The 20,467-nt window shown below is 39.1% G+C and overlaps 1 protein-coding gene across 2 annotated transcripts; it reads left to right on the top strand.

The window, feature by feature from the left end:
- Positions 1 to 264: 264 nt before the first annotated feature.
- LOC107101908 (C-terminal-binding protein 1-like) lies at positions 265 to 19,359 on the top strand. 2 transcript variants are annotated; one of them, XM_015400997.1, is made up of 11 exons: positions 265 to 340; positions 2,125 to 2,167; positions 4,968 to 5,112; positions 10,215 to 10,369; positions 10,495 to 10,639; positions 10,726 to 10,932; positions 11,039 to 11,253; positions 12,018 to 12,148; positions 12,222 to 12,349; positions 16,017 to 16,134; positions 16,215 to 19,359. In XM_015400997.1, exons 3-11 carry the CDS (start codon positions 5,052 to 5,054, stop codon positions 16,396 to 16,398), a joined length of 1,344 nt encoding a protein of 447 aa, XP_015256483.1. In that variant the 5' UTR covers positions 265 to 340; positions 2,125 to 2,167; positions 4,968 to 5,051; the 3' UTR covers positions 16,399 to 19,359. The 2 variants fall into 2 exon arrangements, with proteins under 2 accessions (XP_015256483.1, XP_015256491.1); XM_015401005.1 differs by lacking the exons at positions 265 to 340; positions 2,125 to 2,167; positions 4,968 to 5,112 and adding an exon at positions 5,829 to 5,958.
- The last annotated feature ends 1,108 nt before the right edge of the window (positions 19,360 to 20,467 follow it).

The following is a 20,467-nucleotide window of genomic DNA, read 5'->3' on the forward strand; positions in this document are numbered from 1 at the left end:
TAAATAAAAATTTAAATACAATTAAATAATTGGTTTATTTTCTCCCATTTGTGTAACAAGTGAGGTCAAGTGTCGGTTGTTAGCACTATTTACTGAATTTACTGAAACGCAATGAATAGTTGATTTGATCTTAACTCGTCTTTTATATTTTTTGTCGCTCCGCCGTGGAAGGTGAGGGCGCTCCTTCTAGCAGACGGCCGCTTTTTTAAAAAAACAGACAGTCTGACCCCCTCATCAACAAGCCACTTCCTCTTTTGTCTAATTTCATGGCGATCGGGAGAGAGGGAACACCACCGACGGACGCACACTGTTTCGGCGCTCCTCAAAGAGTTTATCTGGGGTAAATAACTGCCTTTTTCGCGTCAACTTGCTCATTAGCGGCCAAGTACAACGAGTTTTATTCGCTTTCTTAAAGGTTTGAATCTCCTTGGAAACTAAAGGATTTGCTCAGCTTCTGGGTCAAACATTTCACATTGTAGCGCCACTCGCTGATAACAAATCGGACGAAATGGGCTCCCCCTCCGCCTGCATCTCTCCCACAGACCCAGCCACACCACACTTAACGGCGATGGCTAGCTAACGTTAGCAGCAGCATAAACGTCTCACATAGGTCGACCTTAAAAATACATACATTTATTAACTTTCTTACAACAATTTGATAGAGAATATATCAATTGTTCAATAGTTTAGAAAGTTTTTGGCACCTTAAGAATGTTAACCACTTGTAGTACTGTTGTGTTTGGGTTAGCGGACAGCTAGCTCCCGTGCTATGTGTTTAGTTAACTTGGATAGCGATTCAAAAGTTTGTACTCGGCTCACAAACTATAATTTACTTGCAGGTATTGAGTTAGCGTCATAGATAACTCAAAATATTAGTAACAATTGAAACTGTAATTTAACACATTTGTCCGCCATTCATTAAATTTACCCCGCTATTTGAAGGAGGAGAAACAAGCTAGCTAGCTTCGTCAGCTAACTAGTTGGTTAACGGTAACCTTATCAGTTAGGATGGTAGTATACGTACTACATAAAGTTTCCCCCTCTTAATTACCACATACATTTTATGTTTGATGTTTTTTTCGTTGGAACAAAAGTATACAGTTATCTTCACTTTAAACAAAGTTAGAATTTGTTCTTTAAATAACTTTAAAAGTTTTAACAATAAAATAACAGAAGGCCAGAAATCGTGAATATTGAAGCAAAAATGCTTTTAATATTGATGAACGATCTGGGGTTTATATATATATATATATATATATATATATATAATTGTGATAAAATAACAATTTGCAAAAGAAATAAAAAACTTGTTTTACGTATAACATTTTTGTTGTTAAAGACTGATATAGTAACAACTGAAATGTGCCTTCTGATGCCCTGTTAAAATGTATGTTTTTTTTATAGTCATGAAAGAAGGGACATGTTTAAATGTGGACAAGTTCTTAATTTCTCCATGTTCTGTTCAAATTGGTCAAATCCAGCGAGTCTCATATGTCCCAGTCTTTAAAAGGGAAAAACAAAGGCAAACAGATTTTGCTGATCAGACCTGAAAGAAAACAGGAAGATATCTGAGACGAAAATATTGATTGGTACAAATTCTACTTAAAATTATGCATACAGCTTTAATGATATTTCTGTATCCACCACACAACTCCTTGAATGAATGACCTGCTTCGTCATAATCTTATGTTTGGTAACAGAAACACATTCTGTAAAATAAAGTTGCACACACATTTGGCCAAGTATTTATTTGAATTTAGAGAAATGTTCATTGTAATCTTTCTTAAATCAATTTGACTAAGATTAAAAAACATTTTTGTTTTGTTTTATGTCAGTAACATCTAAATGGTGCTAAAAAAATGTTGCAGAATTAAAGTTTAATTGAGTCTTTTACAGGCTAAAGCATGAACAAAGAGACATCATTAAGATGGAAATGATAAAATATACTACGTTCTAATTAACAGTACAAAAAGCTATTCTAAAAGAGAAATGAGATTGCCATGTAGGATCATAATAATGACTTTTTTTAACATATTTTTTCAGTATTTAGTGCCTTAATGTATCTGCAGATATATTGTGACATTACTGTGATCTAAAGTTTCTTTACTTTTGCTTTGTTTACAGTTTAAACTAAGTTGTCAATCTTCCTGACACAAACATTTTCCAGGTGAGTGCGCCCCCACCCATATGTCTATATCTTATCTAATCCTCTGGTGTGCACATTTAAATTAATTTTTTCCACAAATAATCTGCTCCAGTTCAAGGCATGTGAGCATGCATGTGTACATATTTTAAAAAAATATATGTTTAACTCAACTGGAAAAAGGCCCAACGTAAGATTGTGATAAAATTTAATCCAGTTCTAATTTGTATGTCAAATTAATCCAAATCCAGTCTGCTCTCCCTAGGAAGACAACCACATGTGGTTAAATAAACCACAATATAAAACGCTCCCTTTCTGAAACCACCTAAGCCTTTGTTTGCACCAACTTGGCCACACAAAAACGGATCATTACTTTCTTGTTTATTTTGCCATTTCTTTCATAAAATCTGGCACCAGCAAAAACTTTACGCCCATGCGAGGGAAAGAGTGTTTTCTGTTTCTTGAATGTCCAAACATGTTGCTGAGAGTTCAATTCATCGTTGCCAGGTTAGAGACCATTATTACACCACCTTCTAAACAAGCTCAAACATGTAACAAAAAATTATTTCAACTGTTCTCCATTCATTACTGTTTTATTCTTCCCACTGTGTTTTTTAGCTTTCCAGTACATTTCTGCAGGAATAGAACCTGTTTGTGAAGAGGAAAATAAATAGGAAACTTCACTCATGCATTATATGGCTCTCCTTTACTGTTGGGGATACAACTATTGCAATTATTTTTTTTTTGTACTTTATTTCTCATCTCACAAACTAACCAATTAGAGAAAGCACCATGGAGGAAAGTACTTATCACATTTTTTGTGTTCACCTTTCATAGGATCTGGGTTTTAAGACAAATCTAGGGTTGTTAATCTGGATCACAATTGTCAGTAATGTAGGCCTTTGCCTAGAGCTAGGTGATAGAATTGAAAAAATGAATAAAAATGTTTAAGATATAATTTTTGGAGAATGTGTTTCTTTTAACTAATCTACTTTCGCTGCCATAGCTTTGATTTTTTTAAATTATTTTTTTAAGATGTGAACTTGTAGCTAATAAACTATTTGTGTAATACTACTAGCCGCAAACATTTAGTATTTTATATTTTCATTTGTTTGTTTGTAAAAGTATTTTAAAAGCATTTTTGACAGCTGGAACTTTTATATTAATGTCACCTTCCAGCAGCAGGGATGTTTTAAAGGAATAGTACACCCAAAACATGATTAGCCTTCATTTTCTACTCACCCCCATGCTGAACAACACTCTGGAGTACTTTTTTGATATCTCAAATGCATCTGGAGATCTGGGAGGCTTCTTGCTGTCTGCTGACATTCAAATAATGGAGGTCCATTGCACCCGAGGCAGAAAGGTCCATAAAAGTCCACAAAAAACGTGTCAATATTCCTCCATACTGCTCATCCAATGTATTCCAAGTGTCCTGAGTGGGTAGCATCCAGAATTTACTCGAAACAAAGTCATTTAGAATGTTTTTAGAGCATAAACAGTAGTGTATAGGATTTCCTAAAAGCGCGTTCACGAGTCTACGGAAACCGCGGCAGACCAAACCAGATGAAAGTGCGCATTCAGCTCAACAAGGAACTCATGCTCTTCCTCAACACTGAAGTCCTCAGACATTTTTCTTTCGTTGTTTCTTTCTTTGCACAGGTAAACAGCACATTTCTTCTACGCTTGCATTATCGGCAGAGCAGACGCTGAATGCGCACTTTCATCTGGTTTGGTCTGCCGCGGTTTCCGTAGACTCGTGAACGCGCTTTTAGGAAATCCTATACACTACTGTTTATGCTCTAAAAACATTCTAAATGACTTCGTTTCGAGTAAATTATGGACGCTACCCACTCAGGACACTTGGAATACATTGCACGAGCAGTATGGAGGAATATTGACACGTTTTTTGTGGACTTTTATGGACCTTTCTGCCTCGGGCGCCATAGACCTCCATTATTTGAATGTCAGCAGACAGCAAGAAGCCTCCCAGATCTCCAGATGCATTTGAGATATCAAAAAAGTACTCCAGAGTGTTGTTCAGCATTAGGGGTGAGTAGAAAATGAAGGCTAATCATGTTTTGGGTGTACTATTCCTTTAAGCTGCATCGCTACCTTGAAAAAGAAGTTTAAAAAAATGCATCTGAAAAAGGATGGAGTTCAGAAATGAACAGTCAGGTTGAGGAAGAGTTGCAGCCTCAGGAGATCCCTCTCATCCAACAACTGGAAAGATCTCCGTTATCGCTAAAATTCAAAGGAATGAACTACATTCCTGTCAGGGTGTCTAATGTGCTTAAAGAGACACTGTCAGTTTTTAATAAAAAATATCTTTAAAATGGCCTCTTTTTTTACCCTTTAAGACGAAAACATTGTTTGATAAGCAGACTGACACCTCAGTAATTAAGCGTAGATCAAACTTTAAGCCTAATATCTTTGAATGTACTTCGGGTGAGAGGTTCCCTCTCCGTTCGACGGGTGTGACGTCAAGCATGTGCATGTTAAACAGATTCAATCTAGCAAACAATCAGAGTATATTCAAGATTAATTTTGTGGATACTCATAAGTGATCAACATTCAGCTTAACTCAGACACCAATGGCAACTCCACATAAAGGGTAAAAAAGTCAATAGAGAAATCTTTCAAGGTACGAGCGTGAGTTACAAGACTGAGCAGAAGAGGACTGCAGTTCTGTGTTTTGACCACAGGCAGCAGTAGCATTAGATAACTCTATAATGTCTCTTTAAAGCTTCTTATTAAAGAATATTTGTGTTATTTTCCAACAAATGGAATCAACAATAACTGGATCACTTGTTTGTACCTGCAGGCAATACCAGGTGGACATCATCACAGGGCCCCCTCCAGCTCCCACATTTGTTCTTCACCGTCCCAGGTTAAGACTCCTTGGTCTATGGCTCTGATGGACAAAACCAAACATGTCAAGCGGCAGAGACTTGACCGCATTTGTGAGGGTAAGGATACATATTTACATATATAGGAAGGAAGGAACTTATATTTAAACCACAAAAATATAATTTATCTTAAACTAGCTAATAGTTCCTAGTTTTTTCATATTAGTCTGTTGCTACTTATAAATCAGGTTGATCAAAGTGACTATACCACTTTCAATTAGAAATATTTAAAATGTGTTATTTGTTGCTTATTTAAAATCTTTTGTTATTTTTTGTTTCCTGTATTGTTTGAATACTTTCTGCCCAGAATGATTTTTTTGCTCTTAGGTTTATGCAATGACATGGATCGATGGTTACTGAGCTCCCCACCCAGTGTCTTTACTTTGATATATTTCCTGCTTTTGCAGTTGCAGTGTTTGTTTTATCCAGGAAAGAAGCTTTATCTAATAGTAAAGGAAACAGAAATGAGTAAGGTTTAATTTCCAGTTGCACAGTGAGGAATGGATGGTGTTTTAAGCTGTTGTATAATGATGATGTGTATAGGACGTAACTGTGCAGAAAAATGAAGGAAGTCCTGTGAGGGAGGGTCCCTAGAGACTGATGAGAGGGAGAGGATAAGGTGAAGGGTTGTGGCCGAGGCTACTGGGAAACGGGCCAGCTGTCTCTTTAAAAAATGACAACAGCCCAAACCGCCCTCGGCCTCTGCTTCAGCTATGCTAATGAGGTTAGTGCTGGTTGGCTGGGTGTGTATGGGGCTGCCTGTGATTGGAGGCTGGTGGTGGGGGAGGGGCTGGGTGTGGATGACAGCTGGGATCCAGTCAGCCTCGAGCAGGCTGGCAGGAGAGAGGGAGGAAAAATAAGAAGAGTAGAGAGAGGAAGACGGTCTGACAGACTCCACAATGCAAGGTTAGGCCCACTACCCATGTGTTCTCTGTTTTTGAACGTGTGTTGTCTATTTTCTAGATTTTGGAGCTTTTTTTGTGTGTGGTGGGGGGGTAAGGTTTGGGTGTGGTGCAGCAACGTGTGCGCGTTCTGTTTCCCTTTCATACTCAGTGTGGGTTGGTGCTGTCGCCGCCGTTGAGAAGGAACTGAATAAGTGTGTCTAGCAGCGTCTGGGTGGAGTACTGCCTCTTGCTGCATTATCATCGTCTGCTGCCCCTCCCCCCCTCCTCTTACTCTAAATACGACCAGGAGGAGGAGGGAGTGGAGGGAAGAAAGGCGAAGGGAGGGAGAATGAATGAATCACTGAATGAATTGTATTGTGTGTTTGGCCATGCTTGTTCTTCGTAGGCCTCGGTCTGCCAGAGTGTCCTTTACTCATATTACTCTCCACTCAGTCTCACTCCATCGTATATTTTTCTAAAGAGCTCTTTGTGACACACAACTTTAAGTTTTTCTGCTTAGCAATCGTCCCTTTGTGTGTTCAGTGTTGTGCAGTTGGCACAGCAGCGTTATTGAGCCATCAGCAGTTAATGTGATCTACAATACATAATGAAGTCCACTAGTATGTACCTCCAGTGACTGTCCTGCCTATAAGCTGGGATCATTTTCGTCGATTCTTTCAGTCTTGTGAGGAAAATAAAATTGGAACACATAGAGGATTAATTTTCAGTATTTTTAATAAATAGTCTCGAACGATTACGGGATTTTTAGGTTGAATTCTTTTTTTTTTTTTTTTAGGATAATGGGATTATTAAACTATTAATTAGCATCTAATTTATAGTTTGATAATATATTCAGCATAAGAGTGCATAATTCTCAACATAAGATAATTGTGGTCTAAACAAAATCTGTTACTATAGCATCATATTTCTCAGACGCTTAAAATATTTCTTTTTAAAATTTGATTTGTCAATATACTACCATAATCTTTAAAATGTGTTTTGTTAATTAGTTAATCCAATCAAATCTTTATTTATATTGCATTCTAAAAAAAAAAACAGGACCAAAAAGCAGAAATACAAACACCCTTAAAGGATTAAAAAAATAATAATTGAAAATAGCATAAAAATTAAGTAAAAACTATATAGAAATTCAGAAAAAAACTTAAAATCCCCCACCAGCATCCTTTAGTGTTATTGAAGACAAGGTCCCCTCAGAGAAAATGCCATGTTGAAAGTACTGATAGCAGTAACTGATGAGCTGACCTAAGAGAACAAAGATACACAAGGATGTAGGAGATCAGAGGTATGTGGTCAAAATGAGAAAAACTGCATTGAGCTGTTTATATGTTGATATAATAAATCAAGATTTAAACATGATAGATTGGAAGAGCAGCAAAATGAACGGACAATCTTTGCGTCTTGATCTAACACTGTGCATCCTCAAAAATGAAGGCTCTATGATGAACAAAAATGTTACCACAGTAATTAAGGTTTGAGATTTTTCCACCTTAAAATAAAAAAATAGATCTTTTGAAGTTTCTCCATATCATGTTTTGTTTTTTTTTTTTTTTTTTTTTTTTTTTTTTTTTTTTTTTTTTTTTTTTTACTTTTAACGGTCTTTGTATGACACCACAAACTAATGACCAAATGTTATAAAATCTTAAAATCCAAATTTTTGTTTTGGAGATCATGAAAATGTTCTATCAGAAACACAAGGTCTCTATATTGTGAGTTATTAATTTAAAAACTAATAGTTAGAACATACACATCATAGGTAAATATGCCAGATTGTAGCCATTGGCTAATTTCCATCTGTAGTCCCTGGACAGGTTGATGTTCCCATTAAGAAACATAAGATGCATGCATTACAAACAGGCCTTACAGAAAGGGTACATTAGGGATCAGTAGATGAAACGGGATGGACTCAGGATGGAGGCAGATGGGAGCAATTACATATTGATGGACTCAATATGTATGGGGTAGTTGTTGCATTTACAGAAATTTGACAACTCTTGCTTTTTTTATATAGAGAGGTAAAATGTATCCTCTCAAAAAAAGCAAGACAACACCGGCATCTTATTAATCTGGATAGAAATCTGGCACCTATTATAAAGAGATAGATTACTTGCCTCAAAACCTCCTAAAAAATAAATTCCCAAAGAGGAACTGCTCTCTGCGTACTAAGTAATAGAAACATCAGCTTAATCATATCTTTTGGGCGTATCATATCATATCATTAGGTTTTTGTTTAGACAATTTAAACTTGACTGTCTTTTGTATTTCTTCTGAAAAAGAAGCTATAGAGTTAGACGCTTCGTTCGTATCATTGTTGATTTAACCCTATGTGATAAAATAAGGTTTCAAATTAGTTTGTTAAAAATTTTAAACTAGGAAGGTGATCATCCTAACCACCCTAACAGAGTTAAAATGATTACATGTCACATTGTCTTTAGTTTATTCTTAACCTCCAGTATCCCCCAAACATTGGCTGAGGTGTTTGAAAATTCCAGGCTGGAAAAGCCTGGATGCCGTGTAATGGAAAATGTTCAGGAAACCCTGAATAGTTGATGTCCAGCCTTGGCTCCCAGCTCCCTGTTCCTCACCAGCAGTCTCGCCACCGCTTCCCGCCTTCTGTCCAAATAAAACCGTTCCAGCAAGCTGCCCTCCAGCTCCCACGAAAAGCACACCTCAGGCAGCGAGGAGATAACATTCACAGAAGATAATCTCATTTGAGACAGAAAACGGAAGGAAGTGTAAAACAAAAACTGATAAGTGACAAGTATTTTTTGCTATAATTTGCATTCATTTGGTTTGGCATTTTTTCTTTGATGGGCAGATTGTTGAGCGACTGTGGATTATATTTGCCGCTACTCTGTGGGTGTGTGTGTGTGTGTGTGTGTGTGTGTGTGTGTGTGTGCGTGTGTGTGTAGAGGGTAGAATTACTGGATGAAGAGACTCTTCCAGACCCAAGATGTAGGTCACAACTGAACCCCCCCATAAAATCGTAAACCCCCCCTTTTCTACCTCCAGACATCAAATACTTCTGCAGCCCCCTCCCCCAGTTGTAGCACAGCATCACCTCTCTGGGTACTGTCAAACCTGGGTCACACTCCTAGAAACGACACTAAACCACACCATTGACCCAAGTCTCATTAATAGATGCAGTGATGGATCCATAAACGCTGCTCCCAAGAAGTTAGTTTCAAAGTATCAAAGGTTTCACATGACTTTGTAACCTAAAGTCACATCCATACATCATAAATGCACTTGTCTATTTTCCTCTGCGCTGTTACGGAAAAAGAGAGGTCACAAATGCTTAGACTAATTTTCTGAGGAGTATTCAGCTATTTTATGCAGGGGGATTTTTGGTTCATCACCTTGAGCGATCCAGACGTGGAAAAATGCCGTCTGACTCACTGACTGTAAGCTGTTTTAGTCATTTTTGGAAAAACAAGTGGTTACAGGCCATCCAGATTAATAAGATGCCGGTGTTGTTTAACAAATTTAGACTTTTAGTTTAACCCACAGCCTCAGAATACTTGAATAGGAAGCTCAAAATATTTAAATGTTTGTTCTTAAAAGCTTCCACATCTTTAGAGGGTCACAAATATTAAAATAAATAAATATAATAAATGAAAAATAAACTCTTAAGTATCAATGTACCCTTATTATTGGAAGTCAAGACAGTTTTATTTTTTTACAGGCACATTTTAATGAATTTTTGAAAGTTAAGAGCAGCATTTACTGGAGTATGTCCATTTTCTGTGAGCATTTTAAACTATCATAGCAGCTCTTGAAATAGAGCTTAAGATCTGTTTGGTTGGTCCCACACGCTGACTCTAATATTTAAGCCTACACACAGATTAAAATAATGTTTATTTCTGCAACACATGGCTTCAAATTGGTTCTTTAATTGGCTAGATAACCTTTTTTAATGTGTATATAAATACTTTTTTGTGTAATATTCTTTTAAAATAAAAAAAATAATAGTTTTAAGGCATTTAGTTTTTAATTCTACATTTTGTTTTTGTAATTGGTCGATCTTAAAGGAAATGTTTATACATGCATTTTATTTCCCATTAAGATATGCTTAGACTTGACAAACTTTATTGTCATTTTGTACACAGGGTGTATACAAAACAAAATTTCGTTTTGTATACACCCTGGGTTTTTTTTTAAATGGTTTGATCCGTTAAAATCCAAACCACTGATTTTAGAGTTAAAGTTTTTGAGCACAGTTGACTTATCTGAATGGATTTTTTTCACCGTTTGACTCAGGTATCCGACCCCCCATCCTGAATGGGCCGATGCACCCACGGCCCCTGGTGGCCCTCCTAGATGGGCGCGACTGCACAGTGGAAATGCCCATCCTCAAAGACGTGGCGACCGTGGCTTTCTGTGACGCTCAGTCTACACAGGAGATCCATGAGAAGGTAGAAAAGAATGTGTTGTGGAAATCTGTGGTTTATGAACAGAAAACATTGACTGCTTTTCCTAAAATAATGATTTTTCTGAACAAGCATGTGCTGATCATTTAAGAACAATCTGCTTTTTGCAGGTGTTAAATGAAGCCGTGGCGGCTCTGCTATATCACACTATAACTTTATCCAGAGATGACTTGGAAAAGTTTAAAGGACTACGAGTTATTGTCAGGATCGGCTCCGGATTTGACAATGTTGACGTCAAAGCAGCGGCTGAGCTTGGTGAGATGACGATGTTTACAGATTATCTTAGACAAATTAAAGTTTTAGCCACAAGCGCCTCATTTCTCCTGTTTGCTCTCATCCAGGCATCGCTGTCTGTAACGTACCAGCAGCCTCTGTGGAAGAGACGGCCGACACTTCGCTATGTCTGATCCTTAACCTGTACAGGCGGGTCACCTGGATGCACCAAGCCCTCAGGGAGGGGACTCGTGCTTCTAGCGTGGAGCAGATAAGGGAGGTGGCCGGAGGCGCCGCTCGTATCAGAGGTGAAACGTTGGGCATCATCGGTCTTGGTAAGTTGAGATGGATCTTAAAGCTCATTCAAGATCAAATTAAACACAACTTGCAAACAATTTTTAGATGATATTTTTTCAAAACCTCAACATCTTCTGATCTTAGGTCGTGTTGGCCAGGCTGTGGCCCTGCGAGCCAAGGCGTTTGGGTTTAGCATAATCTTTTATGACCCTTACCTGCCTGATGGTGTGGAGCGCTCGTTGGGCCTCCAGCGAATGGCCACGCTGCAGGACCTGCTCATACACTCAGACTGTGTGTCTTTGCACTGCAGCCTCAACGAGCACAACCACCACCTCATTAACGACTTCACCATCAAACAGGTTGGTGGATGCAAAGCCCGTCCATAATCATTCATGTTTCTTATCCTCAATTACATTTGAAGCATCTCAAGTCATTAGCTGTTTTTTCAATGAAATGGTAAAGTGGGACCTCCTCAAATAGCAGCTCTGAGGTCTGTTTAAAAACTGTTAGCTTCATTTTTTATTTTTTGGGTTAGTTTAACTCCAGGAACTTCAACTTGTGAAAAATCTTTGCTTTTTTTAATAAAAAATAAAATAGCTAGATGTCTACTTCCATAGTCTAATGCTTGTATTGATATTTAAGTACTGTTAATCTTTGCTATCTTTTCCTTTTTGGATTTCTGTCTTTTTTTCAGTCTTTTGTTTGGCATTTTATGAAGATGTATTTTGTATAAAGTATTATTAATCTCTATTATCTAGTGTATACCTAACATATGAATTCATATAAAACTAGATATTCCTGAGTTGTTGCCATATAAGTTGATTAGTGTAAACTTTTGTTTTACTGCATGTAAACCAAAGTGTGCATCATAAAGCAGTGATATTTGTGTTTACAAGGAGAAAATAAATAAATTCAGTCCTGTTTGCCAGTCCCCCAAACCGCTTTAAGCAGTTTGACTGGATGATAGTGTTACATAGTGACTACCTCATTCACTATTCAGCAGTTCACCTCTCTTTTTTTTTTTTTTTTAGCCATTATATAATTAAACTGATTTTGTGGTTTTTTTGCTGCCTTTATGGACATTTTTGCTGTAGGATGTTTGATTATACTGTTTTTCTTCCAGATGCGCCAAGGAGCTTTTCTGGTGAACACATCAAGAGGGGGACTGGTGGATGAGAAAGCTCTGGCTCAGGCCTTGAAGGAGGGCCGGATACGTGGAGCCGCCCTGGACGTACATGAGACAGAACCCTTCAGGTAAGAGTGATATATGCCAGAGTTACTTCGTATCTGCACCGATCAGTCGCTAATAACCTTCCTCCTTCTGAAGTTTTTCAACGGGCCCCTTGAAGGATGCCCCCAACTTGATCTGTACCCCTCACACATCTTGGTACAGTGAGCAGGCTTCAGTTGAGGCTCGTGAAGAGGCAGCCAGAGAGGTTCGCCGGGCCATCACCGGTGAGTTAAATCCACCCGTAGGATCTAAAGAATGCTTTATTTATTATTTTGACATCGCTCTAACCCATCTCTGATATGTGCTGTATTTTTTTTTTCAATTTCTTTTTTCCCCTCTCCGCCATTTACATAAAGTGACACCTTGGTAACAAACATTACATAAGTCTCAATGTAAGCAAAAAGAAATATTCAACACATCTATTAATGACCATATTCACAATGGATGCAAGTGCAGGAAGCAACATGCACTTCACATGACCTTAAGGCATGGCTGCCAAATTATGGCGAGTGGAAGCTGCTGTTTCAATGCTGACCAAGCACAGGAGAGGGCGCAGTTGGCCCTCACGCTGCTGCCTCAGCGACTCAGTGGGTTTTTGCCTGTGTGTCCAATGAAATGGGTGGCAGTGTTGTTTAATGAGCGGTGGTGGAGGCTGCGTACATTAAAACTCTGTCAACTCTGACCGTTTCTTACTTCACGTATACGCCATCAGGTTTTTTATGCTTTCAATCAGCACTGGAACCGACCACATCTCACTGTGGATTTTGATTAACCATTTACAATATCTAAACACCATATATATATATAATAAATCGGTCTCTCCGCTCCTTCGTTTTTCAACTGCCGTTACTCCGGCAACCACACAGTTGTCTTCATTTTGATGTCTAGACTTCAAAGTAAAAGCATGCAGGAGGTGCCGTAAACATTAGAGTTCTGCATCTTTGTAAGTTTTGCTCATCTGAAGCCCTCTGACACTTCTAATAGTATAGCCTGATGTAGAGCTTCATGGCCATGCCAAGTATAGCTGATTTCAAAGTGCTCTAATTAATACAGATTAGGTTCTAAGAGCAGCCATTTCCAGTAATAAATTACTGATTCTTCAAGTAGAAATATTGTCATTAAACTAATGTTCTTCCAAAAATCAGCCATAAATATCAGCTGACGGACATATCTATTGCTAGTAATCCAGTTTACTTCAGTGTTGTTGGAATAGTACCTTTTTTAATGTGCATTTTGGAGAATCACATTAGAAAAGCCTGATGGGGAAATTTAAACTTTCAGAAATGTGCAAAAAATGCTTGAGGTGTTTTTCAATTAATGTACACAACCGGAGATGGAAATGCTTTTGTCTAATCAGCTCTGATCTAGCAACTCGAGTTTATCTGCTGTCGGCATGACCCCAGATCTTCCCATTATGCTCATAAACATGGCCCGAAGCAACATCAACGTTACTAGCTGACAGTTTAACCTAAGAACAACTTGTCCGAAAGCAACACATTCATTAATACTTTCCTCCATCACTGATCTGTGGTCAGTGCTAGATTGCAGCTATGGGTGACGACTTAACTTGGATGACGATGCTATACTTTAGCCCACTTGGTTATAAACCCAATGGAAACGTCACATTCACATTTCCTTTTTTTTTCACACCTGAATATCCCATTTCAGTATTTCCGCTCTGGTAAGACACACCTTGAGTCAAACATTTTAATAATTGCTCTAAACTCTCCTCTCTTCTGTCTGGATCATGCCCTTGAATTGGTGGATTGTTACTGCATTTGTGCTGTCGATCCTCCCTTATCGGATCTTATGTTTGCACCGTTTCCTGGTGTTACAGGTTGAGTGTTGAACCCGATGACCCTAATAGCTGACATTCTTGGTATTCCAATATGTTCTCTGCCAAGTTACTAATGTTTCCAGTCGCAGCAACACAGAGACTCCCAGCTGTTAGCTAACAGATTATTATGCTACCTAGCAACCTCTGTCTAGAGTGATGGTTTGTGTTGCAGCTCTTTGCAACCCTCTTTAGCACTTCTAGTGTCAGACGATACAAAGATTTACTGGTAAAGCCTTAGGCCTATAAGCTGTTGTATGATAGTATTTCAATTCATACAAAAGGTAAATTACGACACGTGTTAAGCAATGAACTGGTAAACCACCCATGATTGTTATAATATACATGTCAGTATGGTGCCAATTCTGTAATCAGTTGTCAGAAATGCTTAATTTTGCAACATTAAAATGAAAAAGGATCGTTTAAAATGTTTCTTTTTAGTGTTGCTGTAATTTTAGTAGTAAGTAGGGTTGGGCAATTAATTGCTTTTGCCATATAATTGCAACTTAAGAAAATCGCAGAGGAACTCCATTTTGGTCGCATCACTTTTATTAAAGACTAAGAGACATCTTTTTTCTTACTCCAGAACTTTTAAGTGGCGGTGATATGTTTGAAGTGGGTTTGCTTCTTGGGAGAAAGGAAATAAACTTTCTGCTAGCATGCAGATCAGTGTTTAGAAGTAGAATTATCACCTTTCTGGTTACAGTAAAATCCTGCAACAATTGACTCTGGACAAACAAGCTTTAAAGCAAATGAAAAAACTGAAACCCCGGAGTAAAACATTTAAAGGCTTGTGGTTAGTGCAAAGATAATTCAAAATAAAATCGCAATATTAGTTGAAAATAATGGCAATTTAGATTTTTTATGTAATCATTCAACCTTAGTAATAACCCCACATTTTCCCTCCACTTTCCATGGAGCTTGTTCATTAAATTCTGTTTTAAATTATCAGCAATAATGATAGTATGATGAGTGAATATATGGCATTCATGAATTCTATCCTACTGGTAAACTACATTCCATAAAAAAGATATTTGATTGCAGTGACTCTATGGATTGCCGTTAACCTGCCGGCCTTGGAATTTTGTTTTTTTGTCTGAATGTCTTTATCACTCTACTACGAACTGTAGCATCTCGACCATTAATCGTAGGCAAAAGGAAAGAAAGTCCAAACAATAATACACATTCCAATAGAGAGGCACTGAATTAGATTTTTTTAATTGTGCCTCTGCAGTTTTCCCTCAGTCACAGTTTTGCACATTTAGAGATAATTTTTGCTCACAGCAAGACAAACTATCACTGAAGGAAAACTGGGATAACCTGAGATTTCATTTATCACTCTAGTTTATTTGCAGAATGTTAAGGTAACTTAATGCCTTGATCATAGAATTATAATAATCAGTAATACAGTTTTCCAACACATTTTTTTTATTTTTTAAACAAACTATTTTGGAGTCGGTATTAAAGAGTATATTGTTGTTCTTTCATGCAAAGAGACGACTGCATATATGTTGTATATGGAGGAGATTGACTGTAGTTTTCTTTGTTTCTTCTTCTCTAAAGATCTACAGATTTCCTATTGTCTTAAAGTCTGCAGAGGTCTGGAATTATTTTTTTTCCAGGTCTTGATAGATTTAGGAAATAAAAAATGTTTGAGACTGAACTTTCATGCAACAGAAAACTTTGAGATCGCACAATAACAGCCAGATTTCTACAACAAAAGTTGTTCTGTGAGGAAATGTAAAATGGATTCCGATGTTTACGTCGTGATTTGCCATAATTTTAGGTTCGGTTTTCCCCAAAGAAGATTTTCACTTCCTTGTCTGGTGACTCCAGACCTGCCTGTCTAATTGGTCTGAGCGGTTACAGTCGTGAGCTGATGGCGGTCGTACAGTTAGAGGAGCAGTCGCAGAGAAATCGAAGAAGACGCCTCCTATTTTAGTAACTCTTTAGTAACGGATCAGCAGCCTTAAACAAAATGTTTTGTATAATTGATGTCTGTAATGTTTAGAAAAAAAACCCTAAAATTGTGAATGATTTGTTTTGTTTTTTTGCAGGTCGTATCCCAGACAGCCTGAAGAACTGTGTCAATAAGGAGTATCTGATGGCTGCCTCCCAGTGGCCCACCATGGAGGCAGCTCCCGTTCACCCAGAGCTGAATGGAGCCGCCTACAGGTGAGAAGAGCAAACGGCGACTGAGAGGACATGAGGCTCTGTCAGGAGGCTGAAAAGAAGATGTTCTGGTTCTGTTTCAGATTTCCTCCAGGTCTGATCAACGTGGCAGCAGCAGCAGCAGCGGGGGGCCTCCCAGGAGCAGAGAGCCTGGTTTCAGGACCCCTGGCACATGGCATTGCCCCCGTCTCCCACCCCCCTCATGCCCCGTCCCCAGGGCAGCCCACTAAGGCTGAAGCCGACAGAGACATCCCCTCCGACCAATAGCCCCCTCTGCCAGCTCTGGCACATTCCGTCATCTCTGGAAACCGAACCCCCCACCCCCCCTGGCCCCTCCTCTGCCTCGCTCCTTCAGGATCAGACACCAACCTACCCTGTGGTGCACAGGAAGCACCAGTCTGACCCATCTTGGATCTACAGTCATTCATCTGATCAGACAACTTTCCCAGGAACGACCCATCCTCATCAGACCCACATCCTTCCATCCTCATCCCACCGATCACCCATCCAACCGCCAGACCCCCCCCAACAATGTCAGCAATAACTCTGTTCTCAAGGATTCAATTATTGGATTGGTTTTACTTCCTTAGCTGGCTGTTGTGTTAATGAAAAGTTGATCTATTGTGGTTCTAGGTGTTGCCGTTTTGTTGAGAAGAATTAGCTTTTCCGACACGAGGCTTTAGGCTGCTGCCTCCAGCAGAAACAGGACATTCAAAGCTCCACTTTGTACATTGATGGCTCGTGTTACTACTCTCTTTTTCTGTTGTTGTTGTTTTATTTTTGTTTTCCTTCCCCCTCTCTCTGCCCGTGTTGTGACTGGGGGAAACCGCTTCTTAAGGTAAACTGAGCAGAACCTAGCTGCCCTCTAGCCCTCCATCCCTTAAACCTCTGTGGTGCTGTTGTTGCTCAGCAGAGGGGTTTCTAATGCAGTCTGTGTGGAGCTCTCTTAACTGTGAAACTCTGTAGCTTAAACCATTTAAAGAGTAACCCTCCCCAATTATCACCTTGTTTCTGTATTTTCAGCATTTCTCCCTTTATTTCCTCCAAGATTTCTGGCAAGCAGCTAAAGAGAAACTCATTTGTACCCCAACGCCAGCAGAGGGCGCTCTCTATCCGGCCTCCTAACAGATCAAAGATATTTGCTCCATCACTTGAACTTAGTATTAAACCTTTAGAAATGAACTAAAATTAAATTTGATAGGACTTCACAACCACCCTACACATCCTCATCATCCTCTCGCATCATAGCCCCCCCCAGCATCCGTGCACATAAAACCAGTATGCATCCACCAGTTCCTTCAGACGGGACAGGACCGTACGGATTCGATTCCCTGCAGGAGCAAATGGCAGCCAGCGTTCCTGCATGCTTGCATCTTAAAGACAGTGGTGTGTGTGTGTGCGTTTCAGTGTGTGTGTGTGTGTTTGCTCCCCTCGCTCTGTCGCCCGTTCCAAAGGAGTCGTCCCGTAAAGTTAACTCTTAAAACGCTGTTGCCCTGATTCTAAGGGAACACCTTTCTAGTACCTCATTAACAGATATTGAATGTACCGTGCTACCCTTTTTTTTTTTTTTGTGTACAGATTTTCTAGATGAAATTGTAGCAGTCATGATAAAATTGAAAGAAAAAAAAAAAGAGGAAGCCCAGTTGAAATAAATTTGAGATGAACTCCTCAGGCGTCGAAATCAAACTCATCTGTTTGCCTTTCTCACTCAGTTTAGCACAATTTTCAGACTTTAGGCTGTAAAATGATTTTAATTTTTAAGCATTAGCCAAGGAAGTGAAAGAAGTTGGACTAGGACAGTGGTAGTACATGCTTACATTGAACCCCCTCTCTCATTAAGCTGCTGTCTATAGTGCATGTGCATTAATTTTTGAGGGGAAATGAGACCCTCAGCCCCCCTCTCCTCCCTCTCTCTCTCTCTGTGTCTCCATCAAAGTGTTTTTTTTTTCCTTTTCTTTCAGTCGTAGACAGTTTCCAGTGATGTACAGTTTGTCCCCTCAGAGTCTATGAGCGACAGATGGCTCCTTTGTCATGTGATAAGTATATATTTTTAAAGAAAAAAAAATAACCCCATAGTTTGGATTATACTCTTGAAATGTCCTGTTGATGATATATATTTCCCAGTCCAGCGCTAAACCGTTTGGTTTTTAACAGGTCTGCTCTCTGTGTTCAACATGTTGTACTGAAACATTTCAGAGAGAATGAGATCCCTGCCTGTTTCCCCTCCTCCTATATTGTTTTTTTCTTTCTTAAAATCTGTCGTTTCTGGCTGATATCCTGTGGGCCTTATTTGTTCTCCCCCTGTTACAGTAGCTGGTATAGAAAGTTGCCATTGGAGCCACTCACTGCCTTAATACAGTTGACCACAGCAGGTGAAGCCAGGAGACAACAGGTCTCTGAATAAAACTCCTCGCTCCCCATACAGGTCTGAATTTACAGCACCACTTATTTCCTGTTCCGGTAAAGAACCACGTTTAGCCTTGTTGAAGCTGCTCATTCTGCAGCCAAAGAAACCCAGCGTAAGCTCCGAAGTCTCCTTTAGGTGACTCACATTTTTTCCTGTTTTGTTTAAAGCAGATCCAGCCAGCTCTTTCTCTCATAGTGCAGCGGCTGACGTTTAACTCTTGGGTGTGAGACCGCACTGCCACCTTCACCCACTGCGCTCGGTAGGGACAGTGCAGCGGACACTGGCGTGGTTTCAGTGAGAGTTGGTCACTTCTCTCTCAGGGTTCAAATGCACACATATCCTCCAGCAGTCGGCCTGCGTGTCCTTGTCCCTCACCTCGAGGTTTTCCTCCCTCAGACTGTTGACCCGACCTCTTGCGTCCTTGCTGACCTCTAGATCCTCGTTCTGTGCACAGATCGGAACCGTTTGGTTTTTGTTTGTTTTTGTTTTATACTTTTTAGCACTGACATCTAACCATCTAACCAGGAATGAATGAATGCTTGAAAGTGACTGTGTGATGTTGAAATTGGGAAATGTATTTTTACAACATGTGAACATGTTTCTTTTTTTCCCCCCTCCTCCAATCACTCTCATTGTGAATTATTTTATTTCTTTTCTTTCACCAGACTGCAAAAACAAAAACGCCAGAAAAAAAAATCTGTAACTAGGCTCTTAAGCTTTATTTTTTTTTTGTTTACTTTTTTATTAGAAACAATCATGTTTGTGATGGTAACCTCCAATGGTAAACACAACACCGTATTTTAATAAAATCCTAAAAAATAAAAACTTTGCGTGTTTATTTTTGCCGCCAGTCGTGTTTATGTCACTGAACCTTTAAACTCTTTCTATTCAGCCTTTTAAAGCTGCGTCCTGTTGCCTGAGCGTTGGTGGTTAGTGTTGCAGACTGTTCTTGTGCCGTCTGTGAGGACGTGAAGCTGTGTTTAGCAAACTTTTGCCACAAACAAAATTGTTTACCGCAGCTTGGCAGCTCTTTATATGGAGCAACGTAGTGCCAGGATGACTGTGTGGGTCCCGAGGGCTAAAAGGGGGTGGTGGCGGTGGGGGGATTATGGGCTTTGAAATTGCTTCCACATGCACATATCCAGGAGACCTCTCTTAAACACAGTCAGTAATGCATTGTTGGTATTTATTCAGTGATTTCCAGGGATTATTTAACCTCAGTCATTGACACTAAGGCAATTCTTAGTACCTCGCAAAACAACCCTTGGACCTCTCGGGTTACAACCACAAACGTAAAAGTATTTTATTAGAATTTTCTATGATTTAGCAACAATAAATTTGTCCATAATTGCAAAATGGAGGTAAAAGGATATGCTGCCTTCATTTTATTTTATTTCAACACTACATTTAAAAAATAAAAAGCTGTGTTTGAAATTAGCCTATTTTAACCTAATCCCCCAGTCACTGGAATGGCACAGCAGACCGTCTACTGAGACTGTCAACATAAAACTTTTGGTCAGACTAGAAGTGCAGAAAGGAGCTGTTCAGGCATGAAGGAATTGTACTGATCTTTTGCTCATGAGAAATATGTTTTATTTATCTTTTTCTTCCAGGTTACTTGTCCCTGAAAAATAAAAAGCATCTTAATCAAACCTAAATTAAAGTCCGAATGTTGCCTGGATCGGAGCATAATCTTTATCTTCCATAAAAGTTTAAAAAACAATCCACTGGACTTGGTTTCCAAAGGTTTGAACCTTTGGAAACCAAGTCCAGTGGATTGTTTTTTAAACTTTTTGGGATTGACTATGACTTTAATGACTGAGAATCTTCATCAGCAATCTGATTATACTATAATCTAAACCAGGGATCCAAACCAGTCCCCAGAAAGATTTTGGATTTATCCCAGGTCAAATCAAGCTGAATGAAGTG

This window comes from Cyprinodon variegatus, unplaced genomic scaffold (assembly GCF_000732505.1).
Source record: "Cyprinodon variegatus isolate N-32 unplaced genomic scaffold, C_variegatus-1.0 Scaffold31, whole genome shotgun sequence".
Taxonomy (NCBI): Eukaryota; Metazoa; Chordata; class Actinopteri; order Cyprinodontiformes; family Cyprinodontidae; genus Cyprinodon; species Cyprinodon variegatus.

What these genes read in the sequence shown, in the direction of transcription:
- LOC107101908 (XM_015400997.1), top strand. Translation starts at nt 5,052, where the DNA reads ATGGCTCTGATGGACAAAACCAAACATGTCAAGCGGCAGAGACTTGAC. An exon ending in CAAAGCAGCGGCTGAGCTTG is followed by an intron (nt 10,640 to 10,725) that starts GTGAGATGACGA and finishes GCTCTCATCCAG; the next exon opens with GCATCGCTGTCTGTAACGTA. An exon ending in GTTGGGCATCATCGGTCTTG is followed by an intron (nt 10,933 to 11,038) that starts GTAAGTTGAGAT and finishes TTCTGATCTTAG; the next exon opens with GTCGTGTTGGCCAGGCTGTG.